The sequence below is a fragment of the Borostomias antarcticus genome (genome assembly GCF_949987555.1).
Source record: "Borostomias antarcticus genome assembly, chromosome: 21".
In the NCBI taxonomy this organism is placed as follows: Eukaryota; Metazoa; Chordata; class Actinopteri; order Stomiiformes; family Stomiidae; genus Borostomias; species Borostomias antarcticus.
The window spans coordinates 12,905,822-12,933,191 of NC_140254.1; the positions used below are offsets into that span (position 1 = coordinate 12,905,822).

Consider the following 27,370-nt stretch of genomic DNA (forward strand, 5'->3'; position numbering starts at 1 on the left):
CAGGTTCATATGATACCAGCGACATTATGTTTACTTCCAAGTGACCCTACAAATTCCCAGGAAGTTTCCAGAGGGAATCCCCTCATGACTACTGCTACTGCTGCTGAATGAACGAGGAAGCGGACAAAAGAAAGACGGGAAGACAGAGAGAAAGTGGAAGTAAGAAGAGAGAGAGGTTAATGATTGACGTATGTTGAGCCTGGTAAAACTCCTAGATCTCCCAGACGGTCGTCCCTTCCCTTTTTTTCTCTCTCTCTCTCTCCCTCTCTCTCTCTCTCTCTCTCCCCTTTCTCTCTCCCTCTCTCTAACTGCTCAGAAGCCTCAGGACCAGTTTTGGAATAGCCAACGACATTTACTAGAATTAAGAAGCTAAGTACATGAGATCATTATTTTAGCTTTCTACTACTGCTGTTTATAAACAAATCATGGTTCCTAAAAAGACATGTAAATGGCAAAATCTATCACATTATCCAATAAACACATGGACATGTTTAACACCCAAGGACCAGAGCCTTGAGGAATATCTTTAAACACTTCAGTGTCTTTCTGGACAAGATGTGACCTACATTTTGTCAGGAACATCCACTCTCTCCCCCCCACCCCTCCACCGACCCCTATTCCTCGTTCCCCTGTTAACTTCTCGACCATTGACCTCTTCACCCACTGGCCGCTATGCAGCTCAAAGCTAAAGTCATGATTAACTTCTCCTGCTGTGGTGGGCTGTGTGTGTGTGTGTGTGTGTGTGTGTGTGTGTGTCTGTGTGTGTGTGTCTGTGTGTGAGTGTGCGTGTGTGTGTGTATGTGTGTGACAGGACGTTTGTCAGCTCTGTGGCCATTATGTCTGCTATTGTCTCATCTGGGAGGAGCAGGAGTCTTGGCTTCTAGTACTGACTGGACCCACTTGCAATGAACACAACCATATAGAGATCGAAAATACACAGATTAGAATGCGAGATAAGACACTTTTCATCAATCTTTTCTCAGAGTTGTGTGTGTAAAGGTTACCCTCCGAGCTTGGCACTTTCTCAGGAAATCTGTTTCAAAGCCAAACTCAAGTTGTTTACACTTTACAAATGCCTCCCAGAGTCCCAAGAACACCTTCTCCTCACCCCCCCCCCCCCCCCCCCCACCCTTCCTCCCTGCCCCTCTCTCCATCTCTCTATCTCTCTCTCTCCTTGCCTTATATCTATCTCCCCCCCCCCACCCTTCCTCCCTCCCCCTCTCTCCATCTCTCTCTCTCTCTCCTTGCCTTATATCTATCTCTCCCCCTCCCTCCGGTCTGACTTGTGATACCCGTCCATAGGGTGCTGAGGGTGGAGCACAATAGAGTCTTTGGAGGGAAGAACTCTGACTCTGTGTTCAAGCATGACATGCAGGAACACACACACACAAAGAGTCATTGAAAGAGAGTGAGGGAGGGAGATAGAGGGAGAAGGAGAGAGAGAGAGAGAGAGAGGGAGAGAGAGAGAGGGAGGGAGAGAGAGAGCCTTTGGGGACAGGCCGGGCCCCACACTGACCCCCAGTCACCTGATCAAAGGTTAGGTGACGACCGAGGTCGGGTCAGAGCCGACTTGTGGAACTCCTGAGGGGAGGGATTTTGGGTTTAACAGGACGGTGCGATCGAAAGGTGGGCGAGATCTCCTGGACACAGGCCAGGGCGAAGCCGCCCTGTGCTCCAGTCCTCCGGGTGCTTCCGCCTTCGCAGCGGTTTAGGACTTGTCAGGTCCTAAGATCTCCTCTTCCAGAGAGAGACAGCAGCAGGGGAATTCAGGTGTTATACTACGAAGAGGGTGTTTTCTGTGAAATGATCTGAGCTGCTCGGTCATGTGGAAAGCACCTCGTGTTGTGGCACAGACACACTGTGTCAACAAACACAGGGCGAGGTCGGAGTGCCCAGTGGATTCTGGGGTGAATTCCATTCACAAAAGACGGGGGAGGCTGTAAAACGGGTAATGAAGGCATAACGACTGCATGTTTGATATTCAGTCATAAGTCCTATCTGACAACTTTAAAGACTCCATGGGTTAGTGAATTATAATAGCAACTTTTGGCACATGTCCAAACAGTTCTCGCAAAGATATACGACATTGAAAAGGGTGCTTCTCTCTCTCTCTCTCTCTCTCCAAGCCTCTGTCCCCCATCCTGACCAAGACATCTCACAATCCGACAGTGCCCACACCCCTGTCCCCTCACCCCTCACCTATCCCCTGTGTGGGAGACACCCTTGTACCTCTCTACCCTCTCACCAAACATTTCTCTTTTTGGACCCTCCACCCTGTCCCCCGTCCTCTCCTGCTTCTTTACAGTTGTCTGATGGCCCGGTCTCACCCCCCTCCCCTCCCTATCACTATCACACAGCCATCACTTTGTCATTCCAGTCTATTGACATGCGAGAGGACGGATCTAAACGGCAACACAGATCTTCATCTCTGTCTCTGTCTTCACCCCCCCCCCCGCGCACTATCCATCTACTGTATGGCTCCCTCTCTCTCTCCCTCCCTGGACCCTTCTGTCTCCCTCTCTCTCTCTCTCTCTCTCTCTCTCTCTCGCTCCCTGGACCCTTCTGTCCCCCTCTCTCTCTCCCTCCCTGGACCATTCTGTCTCCCTCTCTCTCTCTCCCTCTCTCCCTGGACCTTTCTCTCTCCTTCTCTCTTTCTCGCTCTCTCCCTCTCCTTCTCTCTCTCTCTTTCTGAATTCCAATGGTCTCTCTGTCCCCTACAGATGTAATGACCACAGCTGATGCGTCCCTCGCTTCTGAGTGTGTGTGTGTGAGTGTGAAATGTGTGTTTGTTTGTTTGTGTGTGTGTGCGTGAAGGACTGCATTTCTGTGCCTTTCGCCCCCTGACGCGCACCGATCCCATGACAATGCAGCCCTTTTTATGAACAAACACACACACAGACACACAAACAGACACTGTACAGTAAAACGTAGTTTGTGGGATAAGCGGATGAGCCGAGCCTTCGTCAACAACATCACGACCACATCAACAGAAGGTCTGCAGGGGGATTCGGAGAAGAAAGGGAGGGTTTATGTGTCTCCCTGGCAGCAGAGGTTACTAGCGGCCTCCTCTCCTCTCCTCCTCCTCTCCTCTCCTCCTCCCAGTCAGGCCCTCCTCTCAGGCTGCCTACCTCCAAGGCCTCCCAGAGCTGGGCAGCTGGGGAGTCGGGCTGTGATGCGAGGGCTCGCATGCCAGGCATTCCACAACAGACAGAGGATACTTTATCGTATCTCCAAGGCCTACAATGCGTGTGCGTGTATGCATGCGCGCGTGTATGTGTGTGAAAGGTTAGCTTATACACGGGACTTCAGGGGGACAGTACCAGACACCATGTTTAACACAGTCCTCTAAAATGACATTCCAGTTCTTGACCAGGGAAGGATCCGGGATGAGATTTTTAGGTGTGCAGACAATTTTGTGGGCTTTTTTGGACCTAATTTATATATATATATATATATATATATACATATATATATATACATATATATATATAAACATTCTACAGTATACCACTCCGACGTAATAAATTGGGAGGCCGAGATGAAGGTTTGGATGGGAAGCGCCCACCCCTGCCCCACTAAACCTGCTCATATCTTTGGGAAGAGTTACTCTGTAGGCGTGGCAGGCCACAGACATACTGGGTTGTCAGGTGAGCTCAAATCATCCTGTAACTAAATATAGGCTACCCACATGTGGTCCTTCCGCTCACTGCCTGATATCCTCAGTAGCCTACCTGATGTAACCTGAAGACACGATGTTGGTTTGGGGATGGGATATTAGCCTACATTCCTCTCCTTGGTACATCCACGGAGTGCAAAATTAAATACTTTGAGATTCACCGAGAACATTGTAGCCTAATGTTGTCCAACAGCTGTTGAGCAAGATGCGTTTTGTATGAGGAAAAACAGCAGTTGGAATGTGCATGATTATCACGTCGACACATTGTTGAGGTGGCATGTTGTTGACATTCAAGAAAAGAACAACACGACTAGTCAGGAAGATATGTCCAAGAACGATTGTCACGCTCTGTTTCGCCATCTCGCAGAACCGCTGGCCTGAATGTGACGATGATATTGGGTGGATGGATGAGAACGTGGATGATGATTGTGGATGAGAGAGCGTGGAGGGGTTCGGAGGGGCGGAGAGAACTCCGTGGTCGTCTGCTGGTTGGGTAGACCCTGGCAGACCACGCCCGTGGGCGGTGTCTTGGCTGTCTTCAAGCGTCGCGTTGAAGCTGAGCTGAAGTAGAGGGCATCTTTCTGCTGTGGAGACAGGTTCGACCACGAACAAACCCGAGAAACATCTTTATTTTCTGAAGGGGTCAAGCACTATTTTGCCTCTTACGCCGTCGGATGCATACAACTCCCCCTGGAGCTGGATTATAACCCTTGAAATCACCTTTTTTCCGTTTTTCTTTAACATTTTTTAAAAGCCACCGACTGACAATGGGAGCCCAGGCATCCAAGGGGGGTGTAGCTGTGGAGGCAAACGCTGCTGGAGCCGATGCTGCAGCCGTCAAAACCAACGGACAGGTACGGCTATACTCTCATATCCACTATCTTCTGTCAAACTGTTATTAAGTTGCTGTCAAATTGGAAAATTGCAAAGACCGTTTACTCATTTAGGGACATGTGTAAACCTATGTGTAGCTAACTTAGTTGTAGCTAGACATTTTGAGGCAAATGTGTGTTTGTGGGAGGTTGTGTGTGTATGTGGGGTTAACAGCCGCACAGACACTTGTTTTAACCGCGGGAGGATCAAATTACCAACCGACTTGGATGCAGTGATGCGAATTAATGCAAATCAAACCAATTCTGGCAGCGTGCTGTGTTAAATCAGCAAACGAGAGTGAGCAAGTGCTGGCTGTCGAAGTCCAAGTAACATTATGCCAGCCAGGATGATTCCCCGACAACTTGTTCAATATTGCCTTGAGGGGGGGTCTGTGGGCAGGCACGTAGGCACGGCACCTCATGCATGCATGAAGTGGCCCAACAGTATCCGTTTAAATTTGGTAGTGATCGATTCCGATTGTACGATTCTGATCATGATCAAGTCTGACATTTAAACGGATCGCACATCGAATTATTGCCGTCTGATGACAGCAGCCGCGCCCCTTTCTGTCGAGTCGGAGAGTCTAGACAGACCCCCCCCAGTCTCCACAGGGTTGTGAACGCTACCGAAAAACGAAGACAAAAAATACTAGGATCAACCATATACGTTTTACACACACACCGGACAAACGTTTCCCGTTCAATGCACTGTATGTTTCATTGAGAAAATGCGATTTAAAGTGTTGCTTTTCGTCGACCCGATCAGACCTCTTTGTTGTGAGATGCTGTCTGGCGACCACTAGACTGCATGCACGCTGTCCGTGTGGCGCGATCGCCGCCTGTCGCTTTCTCGCGGTATTACAAGGCGTCGCCTTCGGAGGCGACGGTGGTTAATTGATAAGCACGACGATGCTCTTGGCCGTATAGGCTCGTATGCGATTTTGACCATAGGCATGTTTAAATACACACAATATCTGTACATTTTCAATGTGAAATGCGATTTCTTACATTATTGGTATGAGATCACAACACCCGCTAATTTGGTACATTTTCCTTATCTCCCACCGCCTCCAGGAGAACGGCCACGTCAAGACCAATGGAGACGTCTCCGCCAAACCGGAGGGTGACACGGCGGCCACCAATGGCTCCGCCGAGGCCGCCAAGGAGCCCGAGGCCGGGGCGGGGGGTGACGCCATCGAACCGGCGCCGGCGGCGGCCGAGGGCGAGGCCGGCGCCAAGGAGACCCCCAAGAAGAAGAAGAAGAGGTTCTCCCTGAAGAAGACATTCAACTTCAAAGGCCTGCACCTGAAGAAGGGCAAGAAGACCGGCGGGGAGGCCAAGGAGGGGGGGGAGGCGGCAGTGGCGGCGGTCGAGGAGAAGACCGCTGAGAACGGGGCTGCCGCCCCCGAGGAGAAGAAGGAGGAGGCCAAGGAGGAGGAGGCCGCCGCCACCACCGAGGCCCCCAAAGCCGAGGAGGTGGCGGCTAAAGAGGAGGCGCCGGCTGCACCTAAGGAGGAGGAGGCGAAGGAGGCGCCCGTCGACCCTGAGGCCAGGAAACCCACAGAGGAGAGCAGCTTGACCCCAGCCGCCTCCGAACAGAAAGAGTGATTGTACCTGAGTCTCACAATAAACTGTGTGAACTGCTTTTCCAGAGAGAGAGAGAGAGAAATAATCTAGAAAAATAAAGAGTATATAAATATATTTATATATGTGTATATATTTATACATATGTATGGATATATGTATATGTAAATATATACACATGTATGTGAGAGACTCCTCGACGTGCCACTTTGATAATGGTAACATGACGACAAGACTATTCACTAGTTCACTTCCCTGGTTACGGCTCAACATCTGGACCTTGTCTTGAGTATTATGGACTGGTCGCTATGGAGAATGGATTTAATGGACGGAGACCGAGTGAATGAGTACAACAGTTATGGGATGAATCGAAGCATCTTCTCCAAAACATCGACTCCACGCGACAGGGCGGAGCTACATAGGACACCACCACCACCACTTGAAATGACTGTTCAATGGGAAAAAATGAAATCAGAAATTAAAAAAGAGACTTGCCAACTTTTTACATTCCTATATTTTAACCCAAATTTGAAGTATTTTGTGGTGTATAATAGAGAACCATCATAAAGATTCAAAGAAGCTATGTCTTGTTTGTTTTAAAAAAAGAAAAAGAAAAAAAGTTTTTTTTTTCTTTTTTCTTGGCTATTAAAAAAAAAAGATAAAGAACACTTGAGCTTGCTATGTTCACTGTTGAGGTTTGAAATGAAACAGAGCTGTTTATCTGTTGTGTGTATGCCTCAATCTGCTTTTGTCTGTAAATACATTTGACTGGTTTCTGTTCTTTATTTTGCTAATGTTGACAGATGTTACTGGTTTTATTGTAAAGTTGATAATGGTGAATAAATGTTGGTTACCTGCCTGTTGATGTGTTGCTATGGTTATTTATGATGCACCGATCAAAAGCATCTACTACACGTAGAGCTAGAGATGACGAGAAACATGAATCACTTTACAATTTAGTCATTTAGCAGACACTTTTATCCAAAGCAAGTTACACAATTAGTACATTTAGTCTATAGAGTACAGTAAGTGAGGCGTCTACGTCCTCATCAATGAAACTGAAGTTACTTCATCCAAGCACTCTAAAACTAAGTGCTAATAACCACCATACATGTCTAATGAAACCCAAATAAAACACATCAATCAAATATAATTGAATATGATTAAGATATTAATTATTCACACACCTAAAGGTGTGCTAAAATACATGGTACTGTAAATGGACTGCACTTATACACTCTACAATAAAGGCCTCTCATTCACCCATTCACACACATACCAATGGCGGCAGCTGCCATGCAAGGTGCTAGCCTGCTCATTGGGAGCAATTTGGGGCTCAGTGTCTTGCCCAAGGACACTTCGATAAGTCAGCAGGAGGAGCCGGGATTTGAACCACTGACCCTACGATCATTGGATGACCCGCTCTACCTCCTGAGCTATAGTTCAACGAGTTTTTCATAGTGACCAAAATAGATTAGATTAGCTACATCCAAGAGCAGATGGCCATTCTCATTTATATTATACTGTATGACATGCCAGTGGGAATACACAGTAGTATCATATAAAAGTACTCAGGAGTTTTATTCAAATATGCAGGCAAAAAGGAGGTTCCCCCAATGCCTTGTAAGTTGAAACATTACAAGGCAGACTTCTGTAGTGCAAAAAAGGCTTCCTCTCATGGTCCTCATGAAGGTAATGAATCTGGCATCAGAAAACAAGATGGTGCCCATAACCTGCCTTTCACCTACCCTGAGTTTTCACATCAGTTTAAATACTTTGAAGGAGACAGGGAGAAACAATTGAGACACAATCTTGATGTAACATTCCATGACCCCTCCACCAATAATATACATTTGACCTCTAGAATGGTCAACATCTTTATAAAATGATGCCTCTGGCTTATAGGTGCTCCCTGCAACCATGTTCCCCTATTAGAAAACCTCTGTCATCTTCCTCCACATGGTTGGTTGAGCTCACCAGTGATCCGTCCTGATCAGGCTGAAATAGGGAACAGGCCACCTAATTCACATGGTGATATGATGGCTTAAGACTAGTGCTGTTTTTAGACTTAGCCTGAAAACAATGATGAATTATTGAAACAAGGCTGTGGCTTGTTATTTGTAACAGATTGCAGGGACATTTTTCCTGCTTACATTTTGTGTGTGTGCCTGTGTGTGCGCGCGTGTCTGTGTGTTTTAAAACTCAATTAAAATTGTGCTCTGCCATGAAATTAATTAATCTACCAAAATCTAAATTATACTCTTGCCGCCAGGCCCTTGAAGTGGAGGCACTAGTGATATCAATGAACAGGCTACTGGAACAGTATGAATTTCCTTTCTTCTGATATTAACAAATAGTGCAGGTGTGTGAAGTGTGATTTGTTTATGTCAAACTATGAAATTCTAGCTAAAGCAGTTTGCATAAATGAGAGAAAAGCAGAAAGTTTTCCGACTGAACCTGCTCATCCCTATCCCCATGACTGAGAGAGTAGTCGATCACCCCTATCCCCATGACTGAGAGAGTAGTCGATGGAAGGCCGGGGCTTCTAGTCCTGTGCGATGTGAGCCTGTCTGTTCAGTGCTTAGGCTGAAAATCAGACACGTCAAAAGGTCATTCAGGTTCCTGGGCACCATCACATCACAGGACCTCAAGTGGGAGGAGAACACGTGCGCCCTCTTCAAGAAGGCACTGTAGACATCAAGAAGGCACAGCAGATGCATCTTGAAGAAATTCAAGCTACCGCAGACAATCATGGTCCAGTTCTACACGGCCGTCATCGAGTCCATCGTCACCTCATTCGTTTTGGTGCCTCAAGTGGCACAAGATTTCTGGTCTTTCAAGGCCAAATCCTCACGCCACCTGAACAGTTTCTTCCCTGAGGCAATGAGGCTCACCAATAACTGTTCGACTGGGAACTGTTTTAATGCTGCCTGCACTGAATGTTCACTTTACTCTGGCAAGTAGGCTACTCAACTACAGACATCTGTACATTTTCAGTTTTTATTTATGACACATGAGCCTTTTAATTCATGTATATAGCCTCACATATAGTTTATAATTGATGTATAACATTGTACATCCTGATAATAGCCTTGGGATACTATATCACTTCCATTGATACTATATCACTTCCATTGATGCTATATCACTTCCATTGATGCTATATCACTTCCATTGATGCTATATCACTTCCATTGATGCTATATCACTTCCATTGATACTATATCACTTCCATTGATGCTATATCACTTCCATTGTGCGGGCCAACATCATTTTTTTGTTAAGCCGACTTCTTGTTTTATTTTGCTTCTTTTTTATTTTTTATATATGACAGTCCTCTGTACACCATCCACCGACTCAAATTATCAATTTTATGTAAAAAATATATAGTCTATGCTACTTGGCAAATACTGGTAAACTGAATTTTGATTCTAATAATTCTAGCTTTGCGCGCCATCTTGTGCTCATTGTATGTATTGAACCAGCAATTGCATTATTGCCTCAATCATTATGGATTCATTATTGATTGTGAACCTATCATCATCATTTTAGATACTCTGTTCTGGACATTTTCAAACGTGAAGTGGATCTACAAACTATTGCAGTCTCAATAAGGATAACACTCGTCCTGACCTCTGTCAGATTTCAGACCTACCAGTGATGGAGGGGGTGCATGACTGTTTTTTGCATACAAAAGTTCAGAGGTGTATTCAGCCAACACTGTGCTACAAATTCAAAATGCACGCTTTATATCAGTGCCATAGACTCACATGCTACTGTCTGTCTATGGTCTGTCTGGCTTGTCTGCTCTGTCTGGGCACCGTCTGGGCATCGCAAAGCCCTGGAACCAAGAATACGCTCCTGTGATTGGTCGAGAGGAGCTATAGCTAAATGCAAGTTTCCCAGCGGGGAAGGCTGCGCACGTCCGCACCACAGGAGAACCACGGGAGAACCACGGGAGAACCACGGGAGAACCCGGTGCGGCGGACGGCATAGCGAGCAGAACAGTGTGGGGATAATTGGTGTAAAATGGCGCTGTCTTCTGCTCAAGGAACAAAGAAGAAAGTTTGCTATTATTATGATGGTAAGTAGTGGACCGTTGTAGCTGCATTTTGATTGAGTGATGCGTGGCATCTTAGTATAGATTCTGCTCTCGAAAACTGCATTTATTCTATTTGAGAGGGGTGCCTAACATGCAAGTTTAGCTAAGCTAGCTAAGACATGCAGCAGCTAACTAGCTAGCTAGCAGTGTAGCAAACGTTAGCTAGCTAGCTATCCCACTAACTAATTGGAAAATAGATGTCACCCAAGCTTATTGTAAGTTAACGTTATCAAAACGTGTTTCATCGCGATATTAGATTTCAGACTGTTTTGCTAGTGTTTACCTAGACTAATGTTAGCTAAGCGACTGGGTTGATTGAGCAGTGCCATTGAAGTTATCCCAGCAAAGTATTTCGCAAGATCAGCTGGATGGCTAAGCTAGCTAGTAGTAGTGTGTTTCTGTATTGTTAGCTAACTTGGCTAGCTTGTCAGCCACCCGGCCAGTTAACATTGAGCCTACATGTCTGAAGAGGATGAAAGCTTTTTTTCAACCACTAGCCAACTTAGCTACGTTAACTTTAATGATCAGGGGTGTGCTCTTATAATGTCAGTCCCATCACCACGACTTTCCCTCTCTGCTGCAGGGCAGCCTGCCGCCTCTGTCAGTGCACTTGCAGAGTTAATCTTGCTGATTTACCGGTCATAGCCTGGCGGTGTTGTGACTGTCGTCTACCAGGGCGTTAGGCTATATGATGCTGTGTGTCCTAACCTCCCCTCTCCCTCGTCCAGGCGACGTGGGGAACTACTACTACGGCCAGGGCCACCCCATGAAGCCCCACAGGATCCGCATGACCCACAACCTGCTCCTCAACTACGGACTGTACAGGAAGATGGAGATCTACGTGAGTAGCCACCGAAGCGTATGCAATTATTGCAGTTATTACAAGTCGCTTTGGATGAAAGTGTGTGCTGCTTGGGATGTGTTTAAAAGCGTCTGCTAAATGACTTCAATGTAATGTTAAAGCGTCAATGTGTGGGAGTGCAGCCCCCAGCATTCTCTTATCCGACTTGGCCGAGTCCCGTGCTTTATGGAGGGTTGTGCACATTCAGTATGGAGGCTGCAAACTCGGCTCAAGCCGCTGACCCTGAGATGTAGCTCTCTTGTTAGCCCGGCCCTCCCGCCCGGCTGCCATTATTCACAGTGGGAAGGACAGTGCAGCTCACCGGGCTAACTCTCAAATAAACACATAATAATAAAGGCCCAGGCTGTAGATGGGCTAGTCTCGCAAGCCGTGACCAATCCTCACCTCCCCTTTTTTCTGTCTCTGTCTGTCTCTGCAGAGACCTCACAAGGCCAACGGCGAGGAGATGACCAAGTACCACAGCGATGACTACATCAAGTTCCTCAGGTCTATCCGTCCGGACAACATGTCGGAGTACAGCAAACAGATGCAGAGATGTGAGTAGCAGCACAGCTTTCCCGGCTCATTGTGGCTCATGCTGTTTTTCTACTTGTGTAAAGGAGGGTCAGCACTGGTCATGGAATTTCTGGAATATCATGGACTTTTAAAGTCTATTCCAGGCATGGAAAGTCAGGGGATTTGATCATTTTTTCGGCCGTGTCATGGAATATCAGGGAATTTTGTTCGTAGCATTTTTACATTTCAGTTGCCATTTATCAAATCTTTTGTATTTTCTGTGCAGTATTTTTCTTTATCAGGTTATTTCACGCGTTTTCTGTATTGCGTGAGTGTTTGTTATGGTTACTTGGTTTTTCAGCGCCCATTAATCACCTTCCCGCTCGTCAACAGTTTTTCTGTTCATTCCAGTTCATATAAATTCAGCTTTTTAGTAATTGAAAGTCAGGGAAAAGTCAGGGAATTGACTTGGATAGGGAACCCTGATAAAGACTAATCATGGACAGATGCGATTGACAGACGTGCCGTCGATCGGCAGATATGAGTAGCAGGGCTTTGCTGGCCCATCCATTGTGTGGCCTCTCTGTTTGTGTGTAGTCTACGGTAGGTACTGTAGGTAGTACTTCGTTGATCCCCAGGGTGAAATTGTCTCAAGCGCTTGCTCCAGAGAGGTTGTGCTCGGAACGTGAACTCCGAGCGTGACAGCGCGGGGGTGTGTGAAGGGCCAACCATTCGATTGTATAAGTATCATCGTCTCGTTGGCCGCGTGCGTGGTCTTTCGTACCTCGGACGTGCATGGGAATGAGACGGCATATTTTTTCGCTGGCGCTGTACCGCTGTTGTGAACGTGCATCATCATCATCTGTCTGTCATCTTGCCCCCGCCCCCTTTCCCCACCACAGTCAACGTAGGGGAGGACTGCCCCGTGTTCGACGGCCTGTTTGAGTTCTGCCAGCTCTCCACCGGCGGCTCTGTTGGTAAGGGTTCCTCTCTCTCTCTCTCTTTCCCTCTCTTTCTGTCTCACTCTCTCTTCATTCTCTGTCTTGCCCACTCCTCACTCCCTCTCTTCATTCTCTCTCTCTCTCTCTCTGTCTCCATCTCTCTCCCTGTCACCGCTGTTCGTTTCACATTCCTCCGAGCCCACATCTTTCTCAGCTAAACGCAGCTCTGTTGCTGTCTGCTTTCAACCTTTGATCCCCTGCCTCCCTGCGTCCCTCCCTCTGCGTCGGGTGCAGCCGGGGCGGTGAAGCTGAACAAGCAGCAGACCGACATCGCCATCAACTGGGCGGGAGGACTCCACCACGCCAAGAAGTCCGAGGCGTCCGGCTTCTGCTACGTCAACGACATCGTTCTGGCCATCCTGGAGCTGCTCAAGTATATAAAACAAGTGCACCCCGTCTGTCTGTCTGCCTGCTTGTCTGTGCTTCTGTTGCTATCTCTTAGACACAGTCTGTCCGTCTTTCTGTCAGTCTGTCTGCCCGTCTCTGTGCCTCTGTTGCGATCTCTTTAACACAGTCTGTCTGTCTGTGTGCCTGCCTGCCCGTTTGTCTGCCTGCCCGTTTGTCTGTCTGCCTGTCTGTCTGCCTGTCTGCCTGTCTGTCTGTCTGTCTGCCTGTCTGTCTGTCTGCCTGCCTGTCTGCCTGTCAGTCTGTCTCAGCCCCGACTTCCGCCTGTGCGCGTGACCTGTATTCCCCCGTACTTTCGCGCAGGTACCACCAGAGGGTGCTCTACATCGACATCGACATCCACCACGGCGACGGCGTGGAGGAGGCCTTCTACACCACAGACCGCGTCATGACCGTGTCCTTCCACAAGTACGGAGAGTACTTCCCCGGGACCGGAGACCTGCGGGTGAGGGGCCGTGTGTGTGTGTGTGTGTGTGTGTGTGTGTGTGCGTTCAAAGCAAAATTATTAATCATATTAATTGCGGCCTTTTGCGATTAGTTAATTGCAGAGGTCATAATCGCGATTTTGATTAATTCACGATTAATTGTGCAGCCCTACCCATTACCATTCGGGGATAGGGGCGGAAAACCAATCTTTAAACCAATCACAAACATCTTCGGCGGAGCAATTGCTAGGTGGTTGCTGTTTCCCGTAGTCTGGATTGAATCTGATTGGGCCAACAATTTATTCCATCGCCACTGATTGGGTAGTAATGAATGAGTGACGAGGCTTATCCCTAAAACCTCCATCAGTTGAGTCTGGACTTGAGACCGACAAATGACAAATGACTATATTACATTATTATTATTATTATTATAACTGAGTGTTAAGATGACATGGCGCTGTGGTCAGTGAGCCCTGTCTCTCATGGCGCTGTGGTCAGTGGTCAGTGAGCCCTGTCTCTCATGGCGGTGTGGTCAGTGGTCAGTGAGCCCTGTCTCTCATGGCGGTGTGGTCAGTGAGCGCTGTCTCTCATGGCGGTGTGGTCAGTGAGCCCTGTCTCTCATGGCGGTGTGGTCAGTGGTCAGTGAGCCCTGTCTCTCATGGCGGTGTGGTCAGTGAGCCCTGTCTCATGGCGCTGTGGTCAGTGGTCAGTGAGCCCTGTCTCTCATGGCGGTGTGGTCAGTGATCAGTGAGTCCTGTCTCTCGCAGGACATCGGAGCAGGAAAGGGGAAGTACTACGCCGTCAACTACCCCCTCAGAGACGGCATCGACGACGAGTCCTACGAAGCCATCTTCAAACCCGTAAGACGCTGAGCATGCCGCTCAATCCACGTCAGTCTGTACCTCGCTCTGCCTTTGTGCTAACGTGTGTGTGCGTGTGTGCGCGTGTGTGCGTGTGTCAGATAATGGCGAAAGTGATGGAGATGTACCAGCCCAGTGCTGTGGTGTTACAGTGTGGTGCTGACTCTCTGTCCGGAGACAGACTGGGCTGCTTCAACCTCACCATCAAAGGTACGCTCTCTCGCACGCACACACACACACACTCACTAACAACTGTATAGATCATCAGAGAGAGAGTGTGTGTGCATGGTGTAAAATTAACACCTGCCAAGCGCCAATGGCGGGTAGAAATTGAGTTTGGCGTGTAAAAAAATAACAAAAAACACTTACCCGCCAGTGGCCGATAGCTAATTTAGAATTGCAAGTGTTTTTTATTTTTTTATGTGCTTCGACCATAGTTAAATAGTGTCTTCTACCCGACTATTTTGACCCTCGCTGCTCACTGTACGAAGGCCTAGGTGACGTGGGCCGGATATGTTTGCCGTTGTTTCATCTTGCGCGGCCGGCGACCGGTTCAGGCTAATATTATGTGAAAGATGTGGCGACACATTCCCGCCGTGAAAACGAGAAGACGAACATGTTGAAGAAGAAAAAGAACGGACAGTAAAACGTAACACTAATGTCACTGCATGGCACAGCCTTTTATTGAAAAGGGGAAAATTGCCAAGGCCGGCCAGCCATTCATGGCTGAAATACGAGCCCCATACCAACACAATGAGCTGCATCCCCATACCAACACAATGAGCTGCATCCTTTGCAGCCAGCATGCGAAAGAAAAGCAGAAACAAAATCCATTCGTCTTCGGGACAACAAACATGAAGTTAGAAAGCATAAAGGACCATGAGAGGTCTAGGTGCCACACCGATTGCCTCAAAGCATCTCAACCTGTGAGCTCGACCCCTGTCGTGAAGTCGGTGAGATTGGCTGGCTGGTGAGCTAAAAAGTTAATTTTACATTTTGTGTGTGTGTGTGTGTGTTTCGTCGATCCCAGGCCACGCCAAGTGCGTGGAGTACATGAAGAGCTTCAACCTGCCCCTGCTGATGCTGGGCGGCGGCGGCTACACCATCCGCAACGTGGCGCGCTGCTGGACCTACGAGACGTCCGTGGCGCTGGACAGCTCCATCCCCAACGAGCTGCCCTACAACGACTACTTCGAGTACTTCGGCCCCGACTTCAAGCTGCACATCAGCCCGTCCAACATGACCAACCAGAACACCAACGAGTACCTGGAGAAGATCAAGCAGCGGCTGTTCGAGAACCTGCGCATGCTGCCGCACGCGCCCGGTGTCCAGATGCAGGCCATCCCCGAGGACGCCCCGCACGCCGACAGCGGCGACGAGGAGGACGAGGACCCCGACAAGCGCGTCTCCAGTACGCGCGGCGAGCGAACAAACGTGCACACACACACACGCACATACACACACGCGCGCAGATGTACTCGCCTCTTGTCATCAGGTGTAGTACATGGTCTTGTTGGGTAGCTCGTCCTAAGTGTGTGTGTGTTTCAGTCCGCGCCCATGACAAGAGGATAGCGTGTGACGAGGAGTTCTCCGATTCGGAGGACGAGGGGCAGGGAGGCGGCCGGAGGAACGTGGCCAATCACAAGAAGAGCAAACGCATGAAGAAAGAGGAGGAGAAGGAGGGAGAGGAGAAGAAAGGTGCGTCTCCAGAGATGAACGTGTGCTGGTCCCTTCCACACAAACCCACACACACACACATCCACTCACACACACACACTTCCACACACACTCACATCCACGCCCACACACACACACCCACACACACATCCACACACACATCCACACGCGTGCGCGCTCTTGATCGTTCTCTCAAGCCAAGGTTTCACGCCACCCTAATGTTTATCTCTTAGAAGTGAAAGAGGAGGAGAAGGAGGAGGAGGAGAAGATGGACACGTCAGGGTAAGAGACACGGAAAAGAGACTCCCCGTCTGCTTGTTCTTGCTAGCGCGCGCGTGACATCACGTGCCTGTCCTTACCAAGGCGTGTGATATCCTGCGCCGTGACGACAGTAGCTTTTCTCTTTGTCTTTCAGGCCAAAAGAGGAGGTGAAAACAACTTGAAATGCAAACTAGAAGCCTCATCATGTCTAAACGGGATGGTTGTCGTCGTTCGGATTCCCCTCAATTCCTACACACTGTACACACGCACGTAACCCCCTTGAATATCTGGATCAGTGTTTAAAAAAAAAAAAAAAAGACTTTTTTTATGACCATGTCTGTGTTGGGTCTAGAATATGTTCCTATCTACCGGGAGATGTTGGGAGGTGAGGTGTGAGTGTTTGACGTGATATTTTGTACGGTTCCATGTGCAGGAGATGGACCATAGCTCTCCACCATGTGGCTGTTTGGGAGTCAATGGTTGTGAAATGTGCACATAACTAAGATTTTGTTTTTAAAAAATAAAGAAAAACTGTTCTCCATTGTCGTTCTCCTTATATTTTGAAACTCCAGAATATAAATGGAATAAGATGATTGCTCCACAATACAGAGCGACCAAATTAACCTGAAATATGACAGATTATCGAGCATGGAGAGCATGTACAACTGTAATTACCTGCGCCTTAGCAACAGCACAGGTGAGAGGTAATGTGTAAGGGGCCGTGCAAAATTTATGGGAAGGGGTCCCTGGAGGATTTAAAATAAAAATGCATGACCCCATCTCTGACAGAAATATATTTTTCTTTGAGTGATTTCTTTGAGTGAAAAAAAAGATCAACCCTCCCCCACCAAATAGGCTTATATTTATTTGAATATGGTGTTACTTGAAATGAGGTTCAAAGTGGCCCCCCAGTTTTGCTTATTATACTGATTACGTTATACGTATTACTAGGAACAGGCGCATGTCGGTGTCTGTAATGACTGTAATGACTGGTTCTACATGCAAGTTGCTTATCTACCCCGTCATCACCAGCAGAGCGCCACCAGGTTATACAAAACAGCTTGCTGGATTCCAAAAAGCTGAAGTAACTATTTTATTTTGATCCAATCAAATTTGTATGACCCCCCCTTGGACTAAAATTAAAAATGCATGACCCTCCCCTGTTTTCCTCCAGTGACCCCCCCCTCCTATAAATGTTGAGCGTTCCCTAATGCTTCCCTAAAGTGTGTGTGTGTAGCGGATCCGAATCAGGGGGCAGGTCCATGAGCCTACCAAACATGGCTAGCAATTCACCTCCATTTTTTGAAAAATTCCTTCAATTCATCGTCAATGGAGGGAATTGAAGTGGCCATATCTTGACGTAGGAAGGTCAGACGGGGTTTAGACTGGAATAAAGATCTTGACCTAACGAATGCATCAGAATGCAGAGTCACAAAATGCATTCATGGGCGGAGGTCTGTGCTTTCTGTGCACCATTTCTAGTTGTAATTGTTTTTCAGAGATGCATCTGAAGGGTAGTTATGATGTGGCTACTCTGAGTGTGAGTCAAATTGGGCTACTGGTTGCCTTTTCCTGCTGATTTATTCAGTTGAGCTGAGTAAATCAAAGAAAAATTCAAAGCTTACTAATTGAAAAATCCATTCGTGTGGGCTTTGGAAAATAAAGGTCAACACAGTAAGCCTTTCTGTTATGTTTTAAGGTCTCCATCCTGTATTTTTCCCTCTTGAAATGTGGACTGACCTGACTCATGATGGTGATGTTTGATCAGTGATAATCAGTTACCTACAGTTTGCCAAAGCAACTTAATTCATATAAAAATACAGCTCCATGTAGTAAAAGACAATACTCCCTAACAGTAAAAGGTTCATTGTTGGCGGCCCTTAGTTACTTTACTATTTGTCCTTCATTCAGGTCTTTGTTAATAGTCTGATTCATCGACTACTGTGCCTCACACCTGGATGCGCAAATATGAGCACATGTGCATCAGAAAGAGCGTTCTTGGTCTCTTGTCACATCATGAAATCGATGTAGAGATAAACAGGATGTGCAACTCTTTTGATGTGGTAGTAAATTGTTAGGCCTGCCCAACACTTGGGTGTTCAGATACTGAATAGAGTAGATCCAGCAGTTCTTCTACTCTTAAACACAGCAGTTATGTACCCACTAATGGGTGCCTCACATTAGTATTGAAGGAGACGAGATAACCCCAAATGACAAAGCTGCAAAAGGACAACTATGCAGTACACCAGTGAGAGTGCCTAGCTTAATTTCCATCCACAAGCCATTTGGAGTTGCCCTTAGCTGCAGGGAATGCACCCTCCCACAGATATCAGACATACGTAGTAATCCACCTTGTGGTTCACAGGTTGACCTCTTTGGCCGCTCCTGGCTAGAAACCTGTTGTAGTAGTGACAGCCTTCCTGCTCGCTAACCACACATGTTCCCTCAGTTACGTCTTGAATTCTTCATTACCCAACCAATAACTGTCCTGTCCATTCAAATGATCGTGCGCCCAGTTTTCTGTCGTACGATAGTAAATGAGGGCCTTTGTGATTGTGTATCTTGAAAGGTGCTATATAAATAAACTTTACTTATACTTACTTACTTAACAACTAACACACTGTCAATGAAAGGAACTTTAAATCACAGTCTTTGCTTAGGAAAACAACAAACAAAAAACACTTTTCAGTGTCTAAGGCTCTAGAAATATTCACCACTCACTCTGAATATTTTGAGATGCATTTTAATGTCAACTTAAATAATCAATAAATTATATAAATAAATTAGAGCTTACACATTTAGAACAGACATTGAGAACTATAAAACTGCCATTAACTCACTTGAATGTATATAAATGTAAACCAAATGTAAATCATCATCGGCAGCTTTCTCCCATATACACAGAGGCTCTTTGCTTTATTGTTTGACTCTACTGTTAAGCTTCTCTACTACAGCTCCAAGGTCTGTGATGAACCTCCTGAAATTGCTGTGCATGGAGCTCTTCCCGCAGTCAGCATCTCCCTGTGAAGAAGATAGATTAGATTAGGTTAGATGATGTTTCACAATGTGTGAATAGTGGAACATGACAATTAGGGGTAATGTTTTGATGTCAGAGTGAGAGGATCTGTTCAATTTTATTTGAAAATGAGAAAGTACTCACGCTTGGTTCTGTCCCTTTGATTTGGGAAGCGTTCCAGGACATATGGAGTTGTGTAAGTTTTTGTTTAAGTTCAGTAAATCCCTGGTCCGTCGTGCATTCTCCCGCCTTCTTCGGTGGATTCTCCAGTGGATTCTCCAGTGGATTCTCCAGTGTATTTTTCAGTGTAATCAGTGTATTCTCGACTGCTGCAATAAAGCACTGGAAACAGACAGTTTAGTTGACTTTGGCTCAGAACAAAGCTGTGGTTAATATGGCTGTGTTGTGCTGAGAGGAGAGAGGAGTTTGCTGGAGCTGTGTTGAACCATATCTCAGCAGTCTTGATGTGTTTCCTGTCCCTGTGGTTGTATATGCTACTGTACTAATGCCCAGACTACATACAGTACTCAATGTATGTTTTATAGTTGAGTGATAAAACGTCTAATCCAATCACATACAGTATATCATCTTACCTGTTCTTTATGAGCAGTATGTGTGTAGAAGATAGCTTGATCCTGTGTAAGAAAAAGGGAATTGGTTAGTAAAACCCACAGGAATACATTCCAACAGTTTGAAACAGCATGATCATACAGTAACTTACACATGTCACAGTTCCAGTCTCTAACCATGTTATAGTCTGATTGACTGCTCTGGAAACTGCTCTGGAAACTTTTTTCACTGGGAGTGCTTGAAGATGGCCCATGAGAAAGAGCATCCAAATGGCAATCCTGAAAGTGTTCTTCATGGTAACCTTGAAGTCTAGACGTTGTCCTTTAAGCTGTCTTGAAGCTGTGATGGTTTGCATTGCTGACTACCCTCCATTTATATAGGTGGCTGATATGAGTGGGCATAGCATTTTTTGCAACTTTTTTCCTCTTGATGACTCTTGGGATTTTTTTTCTCAGCTATTACATTGGGGTAAAATCCCTTTGGTGGCCAACAGGGCTACAACAAATTGACTCTCCAGATGAGGGAAGCTGCTCTTTTCACCAATGCATGTTTTTTAAGTTGGGATGGGTGGGTGGAGGTGGGGAGGGGGCGTAATTCATTTCAGATTAGTGAATGCATTTTTAATACAGTCATCTTGGAGGTCGCGTACGGTTCCACACACAGCAGAGATCATGCTACAGGGCTACAACAAATTGACTCTCCAGATGAGGGAAGCTGCTCTTTTCACCAATGTATGTTTTTTTATGTTGGGATGGGTGGGTGGAGGGGGTGGGGTGGTAATTCAGTGGTCCTTTATTATTTTATTTTTTTCCCCATTGTAAACAATTAAGATAATCAACAGATTTGCTCCACACAGCCTCTGTATTCTTAAATACTGTAGCGACAGGAATCTAGAAATCTACTCTATCTTATCCTGAAGGATATCCCTGATAAGGGTTATTTTTCTGTCACGGGTACCACGACTATTCTCAGCACATGACCACATGCCACAGTTGGTCATGGTCAGTGTCCGGGCTATGGGAAGTCTGTTGCCCACTGATGTACAGTATAAGGTCATTAACTCACTTGAATGTATATAAATGTAAACCAAATGTAAATCATCATCGGCAGCTTTCTCCAATATACACAGAGGCTCTTTGCTTTATTGTTTGACTCTACTGTTAAGCTTCTCTACTACAGCTCCAAGGTCTGTGATGAACCTCGTGAAATTGCTGTGCATGGAGCTCTTCCCGCAGTCAGCATCTCCCTGTGAAGAAGATAGATTAGATTAGGTTAGATGATGTTTCACAACGGGTGTGAGTAGTGGAACATGACAATTAGGGGTTATGTTTTGATGTCAGAGTGAGAGGAATTGTTCGATTGTATTTGTAAATGAAGAAGTACTCACGCTTGGTTCTGTCCCTTTGATTTGGGAAACCTCCCACTTGTGTTGGAGTTGTTGAAGGTCATTAAATCGCTTGTCCGTCGTGCATTTTCCCGCCTTCTTCAGTGTATTATCTACTGCTGCAACAAAGCACTGGAAACAGACAGTTTAGTTGACTTTCGCAGAGAAGTTATTTATTTATTATTCATATCGATATACAGCATGTTCATACAGTAATCAATGTAGACCTTTATCTATCCCACCCCATCTTAATTCTATACTTATAGAAAGGGTAGGCTACTGTGTTTTTGTGTTAATTTGTAAAATTGTAACTTGCAAATTTGTAATCTGGAATTGAGTATCAGAGTTTATCTGTAGCATAATCTTGGAGCCGGTAGCCAACATTTCACTGTGACTGTACACTGTACGTTGCATGTGACGAATAAAAGGAATCTTGATATTGAATCTTATACAGCCTCAGAGTTGAGTTTCACGTCATGTAGCGGCACACAACGGGAGATTGTCCAATGTCTCCATCAAGTGGACCAAGGGCGTAGGTTTGCGTATGGACGGTCGTGACATGTCCCTACCAACATTTTGGGAGGCCCAAATTGTCCCTACCAACTTTTAAGCAACCTTGTTCGCATTATCTTTGGAGTGCAGTTATATTAGATCATTTAGATGGCCTTTCCATAGTTGGGAAGGACAGAATTGGCCGTACCATTTTGAGTGAGTTAGTTTGCATTATGTTCGGAGTTACATTAGACCGTTAGCAACCCTTTCCTCCACCGTGAATGTGCCATCCCAGTATTTTTTGTATTTTATTTTTTTAACTCACGTTTGATTGTCTCATTTGGCTGAGATAGATTGTTGCATTTTTGCTGGATCGGAAGACCAACAGCCTTACAGACAGACGCTGACAGCAAGCCATATAGTCTAGATGGAAATAGGGGTCCACGCGCAACCCCCGGAATCTTTTATGCCACCTGATTTTTCTTTATCCTTAAAGTGTCTATTTTCAGAATCTGCCAGGTAACAAGCTGAAATAATGTCCCAAAGGCTTAATTTTAACCCTTTATTGCACCTAACCCAAACCCGAAAAATATACATTTTATATACAAAATAATACATTTTCCCATACAATTCTGACCCCAGGAGTTTAATGAAATGGTTATTTTTTGACATTTTACAACATATTGGCTCTATTTCTGGACCACAACAGCAAATAAATGGCCAAAGATGTGTGTATGACCAACTATCTTTTCATTTTCTAAAGCGCATAGGGTGCATTTTTTCACCACCTGTTATTTCTTTATCATTCAAGTGTCTACTTTAAGATTATATTGGGTACCAAGCTGAAATAATGTACAAAATGTTTTATTTTTAACCCTTTAGAGTCATATACCCATCTCACTACCATCACACCACCCTCCACCCACCTCACTACCATCAAACCACCCTCCACCCACCTCACTACCATCACACCCTCCACCCATCTCACTACCATCACACCCTCCACCCATCTCACTACCATCACACCCCCCTCCACCCATCTCACTACCATCACACCACCCTCCACCCATCTCACTACCATCACACCACCCCCCACCCATCTCACTACCATCACACCACCCCCCACCCATCTCACTACCATCACACCACCCTCCACCCATCTCACTACCATCACACCACCCCCCACCCATCTCACTACCATCAAACCACCCTCCACCCATCTCACTACCATCACACCACCCCCCACCCATCTCACTACCATCACACCACCCTCCACCCATCTCACTACCATCACACCACCCTCCACCCATCTCACTACCATCACACCACCCTCCACCCATCTCACTACCATCACACCCTCCACCCATCTCACTACCATCACACCCTCCACCCATCTCACTACCATCACACCACCCCCCACCCATCTCACTACCATCACAACCTCCACCCATCTCACTACCATCACACCACCCCCCACCCATCTCACTACCATCACACCACCCCCCACCCATCTCACTACCATCAAACCACCCTCCACCCATCTCACTACCATCACACCACCCCCCACCCATCTCACTACCATCACACCCTCCACCCATCTCACTACCATCACACCACCCCCCACCCATCTCACTACCATCACAACCTCCACCCATCTCACTACCATCACACCCTCCACCCATCTCACTACCATCACACCCTCCACCCATCTCACTACCATCACACCACCCCCCACCCATCTCACTACCATCAAACCACCCTCCACCCATCTCACTACCATCACACCCTCCACCCATCTCACTACCATCACACCACCCCCCACCCATCTCACTACCATCACAACCTCCACCCATCTCACTACCATCACACCCTCCACCCATCTCACTACCATCACACCCTCCACCCATCTCACTACCATCACACCACCCTCCACCCATCTCACTACCATCACACCACCCCCCACCCATCTCACTACCATCAAACCACCCTCCACCCATCTCACTACCATCAAACCACTCCACCCATCTCACTACCATCACACCATGACTCTAAAGGGTAAAAATAAAAAATGTTGGATATTATTTCAGCATGGTACCCAATATAATCTTAAAATAGACACTTGAATGATAAAGAAATAACAGGTGGTGAAAAAATGCATAGCACCATCGCCTCACAGGAAGAAGGTCCTGGGTTCGATTTCTGCTTGGGACACCTGGGCCTTTCTGTGTGTTTGTGGGTTTACATGTTCTCCCCTTGTTCGCAAGAAGAAGAACCCAATAAGGAAAAAACATGCAGAAGAACGTATCACTAACGCTGTCTGTCCCTGACGAAGACAGGAGCACTTGGATTATTCCCTGGCACGGCTCTTGCATGCACCTACTGTCTGCTTCCGGCTACCCTTGGTGGAACGACGAAGGGATGATGGTTTAAATGCAGAAAACATTAATCGGCGTGTGTGTGTGTGTGTGTGTTACCATGGAGCGGCTGTGGCTCAGGAGGTTGAACGGGTCGTCTAAAGATCGTAGAGTCGGTGGTTCAAATCCCCTCCTGTCCACATGCCGAAGTGTCCTTGGGCAAAGACACTGAACCCCAAATTTATCCCAATGAGCAGGCTTGCATCTTGCATGGTGTAATAAAGAAATTCAAATCGGTTTATTCTCTGATCAAGACATAGTCATAGGAAATACTGATTTTGTTTCACACTATTCTGTGTGTTATAGGCATGGTTATAGGCTACACTAGGGTGGCTGTCTCTGTGTTCATTTGTCTACTTGCTCTGATGCCCCCTTGGAAAGCCTTCCCAGGGTATTCTCAGAGGTTAAGACCCCTCCAAGGGTCCCCTCATCCCAACTGTCATTATGGTTGATTGTTGGCCCAGCTGTCCTGTTTCTCGTCCTGGTGAACAGAAGTCTCCACTCAATGTTTGATCACGTGCTTCACTTGTCTCTCCTCTAATGCCCATTTCATCATATTGTGTTTTGGCCTATCACCACCAATGTCCTCTCTTCATGACAACTTCCGGTCCGAGTTAGTTTAAAATCCTGAGTATGGCTGTTTTTGGTTGCTTTTGGCAGAACTTCTGTCTCCTTCCAGAAACCCCGGTTTTGCAAACTTGTAAAGTCTTGGAATGAAGCAACCAGTTTTGGACTTGCTAAGATGAATCCTGGCATATTGACTACAAATTTTTTAAATATTAGAATCCTTTCCTTAACAAAGGCAGCTGCCGCCATTGGTGTGTGAATGGGAGAGGCCATTGTACATTGTACGCTTTGCTTAGCCTTAGAGTACTAACGCCAATTAATAACACACCATCAGTAAGGTCGGGTATATTTTACCTGATATAATATACCCCATAAAAATACTTCTCATCAAAATATATTAAAAGTACAACAATGCATGGCAAATTGAGGAACTTTACTTTCACTTTTCACTGAACAATGTCACAAAAAAACAAAAACAAAAATCCTATAAAAAAGCTGTAAAATTGATGAAAAATTAGGGAATCGTTAACAAAAAAATCAAATCAATAAATAAATAATGGAGCTGGGTTCTTTGGTCCACCCATTCTTGGGACATGTGAGCCTTGTCTGATGAAGGCACAGTAAAATCCACGAATTAACAAAACTAACATCAGGTGAAATTCACCCAAACACATGCCTGTAGAAAAAAACAGGGATTGGAGCAGCGAAACACTTCTACCTTCAATGACACCAGAGAGCAGCCTGAAGGTACCCAAGGACCACCTCAGTCATCAGCAACACAATTAAAATTTAAATCATATGGGTGAAAATCTCCCGAGGTTAGTACTCTAGGGTTAAAAACGCTATATGAGTTCAGTCCATTTACCATGTGTCACCCAGTGCACGTGTGGAGTAAAATAAATATTTCTTCTTCTTCTTCTTCTTCTCTTTCTCCTCCTCCTCCTCCTCCTCCTCCTCCTTCTCCTCCTCGCATCTGGCTAACTCGCGGGTACTATCCACTCCTGTATCTTTCTTAAGTAGGCCTATGTCCACGTACGTTGGTGCGGGACCCCCTCGAGATTCATGCCCGCGTGTCGGCTCCCGCTTCCCACAGCACCGGTTCACTGGCTGGAAGCTCCTGGTGTCTCAGGCAGTGACCTGCCAGCCTCATTCTCCTGAGAGAAAATGTTTAGTCCGATCGGGAAACGATCTCGCCAGTCAGTGTTGGTTCTGAGGAATTGCCTGCCCAGTAGTAGTGCCTGCCCTTTTCCAAACAGAACTGAGAGCTGTCAGGTTAGGGGAAGCCAGATGTTCTCTGAAAGCCCTCTGCTAGAGCAAGGTACTGGTCTGGTGATGGCCAACAGATCCTGGCATCAGTGCAATCATGGCATCCACTACTTGAATACATATTTAGCCATTGGTTTGTGAACGGGTGAATGAAAAGCCATTGTAAAGCGCTTTGGATAAAATAAGTGCACTGAGCTATTGACAATGTAGGCCTCACCTATTTTTCCACGCAAACTTATGATGGGGGAGTTTTGGTGCTTTCGGCTGAGATCCATATGACATGTTTGGGCGAAAGCCGATAAAGCACCCATATTTTAATTTCACATCAGCTTTTGGCGGTTTCGGCTGAGGTCTGTATTAACATGTCTCAATAATAACTCAGTGTGCTACTAACCATTTTCTGCCTCCCCTAGTGCCTCTCTCTCTCCCTCCTATCCTCTAACCAGGTCCAGTGTCAGCTGTGGAGCTGTGGATATCGTAGTATTTAGTACACACACACACGTACACACAGACACACATCAGTCCACATCCGGCTTAGGCCTGGACCTGATGCTCTTAGCCTTTCTTGCTCTGAAAATTTTATTTAATGTATTGTTAAATGTTCTTAGCCATTAGACAAATATACTCCAGGAGCTTGCCCCAGGTTGCCTGTTTCAATATCTGTTTGGTCTGTATGGCTTTGATTTGATTTGATTCACTTTATTTATCCCGAAGGAAATTAAAATGCCACGTAGCTCATAAAACAGCCATAAAAACAACACAAGACAACAATACACATATAGAAACATACAAGATAAGGACAGACCAAAACCAAAACCAAAAACATCAGACATGTACGTTGTTAAAAACAATGGATGTGTTGTACACCAAGTGATCTCCAGTTAAAAGCCATAGTGTCATAATGGTGCGTTATTAATAAGTGCAATCCCTGTGGCCACGCCCAGATTGTGTGGAGTTGAATAGTCTAATGGCTGTTGGGAGGAAGGACTTCCTCGAGCGTTCTGTTCTGCAGTGCATGGTGGTGAGTCTGTTACTGAAAGTGAGAGTGCTCCTGTGTGCCATCAGTGACTGGTGTAGTGGGTGCTGTGGGTTGTCCATGATTGATAGAACCTTCTAGGCTCCTTGTGCTACTAACCCTGTTCTGCCTTCCTTCTCCCTAGTGCCTCTCTCTCTCCCTCCTATCTTCTAACCAGGTCCAGTGGATGCCCCACTGTCACCAGTAGACCTCCCGGAGTCCGATAGATACCCCCGTGTCTGCTGTGGATGTCGTAGCATGTCCGTAGAATGTTCTCTCTCCTATGATGCTTTTAGCCTCTCCTACTCTGAAATGTAATTTAATTTAATGTATTGCTTTATAAATGTTCTTAGCCGGTAGACAAACATACTCCTGGAGCTTGCTTGATCGCCTTGTTGAGAGGGGTCAGGGAAGAATTTTTACAGC

General features: G+C 46.2%; 2 protein-coding genes across 2 annotated transcripts; both read left to right on the forward strand.

Annotated features, from left to right (window-relative positions):
- The first annotated feature begins 4,258 nt into the window (after positions 1–4,258).
- On the forward strand, positions 4,259–6,991 carry marcksl1b (MARCKS-like 1b). Its single transcript, XM_084455127.1, has 2 exons — positions 4,259–4,530; positions 5,623–6,991. The coding sequence occupies exons 1-2, from the start codon at positions 4,444–4,446 to the stop codon at positions 6,154–6,156; spliced, it is 621 nt and encodes a 206-aa protein (XP_084311253.1). The 5' UTR covers positions 4,259–4,443; the 3' UTR covers positions 6,157–6,991.
- Positions 6,992–10,054: 3,063 nt separating this feature from the next.
- On the forward strand, positions 10,055–16,755 carry LOC311323272 (putative histone deacetylase 1-B). The gene is made up of 12 exons (XM_084455471.1): positions 10,055–10,216; positions 10,963–11,075; positions 11,515–11,632; positions 12,494–12,568; positions 12,827–12,965; positions 13,301–13,442; positions 14,190–14,282; positions 14,384–14,492; positions 15,313–15,693; positions 15,831–15,980; positions 16,193–16,241; positions 16,375–16,755. Exons 1-12 carry the CDS (start codon positions 10,162–10,164, stop codon positions 16,400–16,402), a joined length of 1,452 nt encoding a protein of 483 aa, XP_084311597.1. The 5' UTR covers positions 10,055–10,161; the 3' UTR covers positions 16,403–16,755.
- The last annotated feature ends 10,615 nt before the right edge of the window (positions 16,756–27,370 follow it).

What these genes read in the sequence shown, in the direction of transcription:
- marcksl1b (XM_084455127.1), top strand. Translation starts at nt 4,444, where the DNA reads ATGGGAGCCCAGGCATCCAAGGGGGGTGTAGCTGTGGAGGCAAACGCT. An exon ending in CCGTCAAAACCAACGGACAG is followed by an intron (nt 4,531 to 5,622) that starts GTACGGCTATAC and finishes CACCGCCTCCAG; the next exon opens with GAGAACGGCCACGTCAAGAC.
- LOC311323272 (XM_084455471.1), top strand. Translation starts at nt 10,162, where the DNA reads ATGGCGCTGTCTTCTGCTCAAGGAACAAAGAAGAAAGTTTGCTATTAT. An exon ending in AGTTTGCTATTATTATGATG is followed by an intron (nt 10,217 to 10,962) that starts GTAAGTAGTGGA and finishes TCCCTCGTCCAG; the next exon opens with GCGACGTGGGGAACTACTAC. An exon ending in CTTCAACCTCACCATCAAAG is followed by an intron (nt 14,493 to 15,312) that starts GTACGCTCTCTC and finishes CGTCGATCCCAG; the next exon opens with GCCACGCCAAGTGCGTGGAG.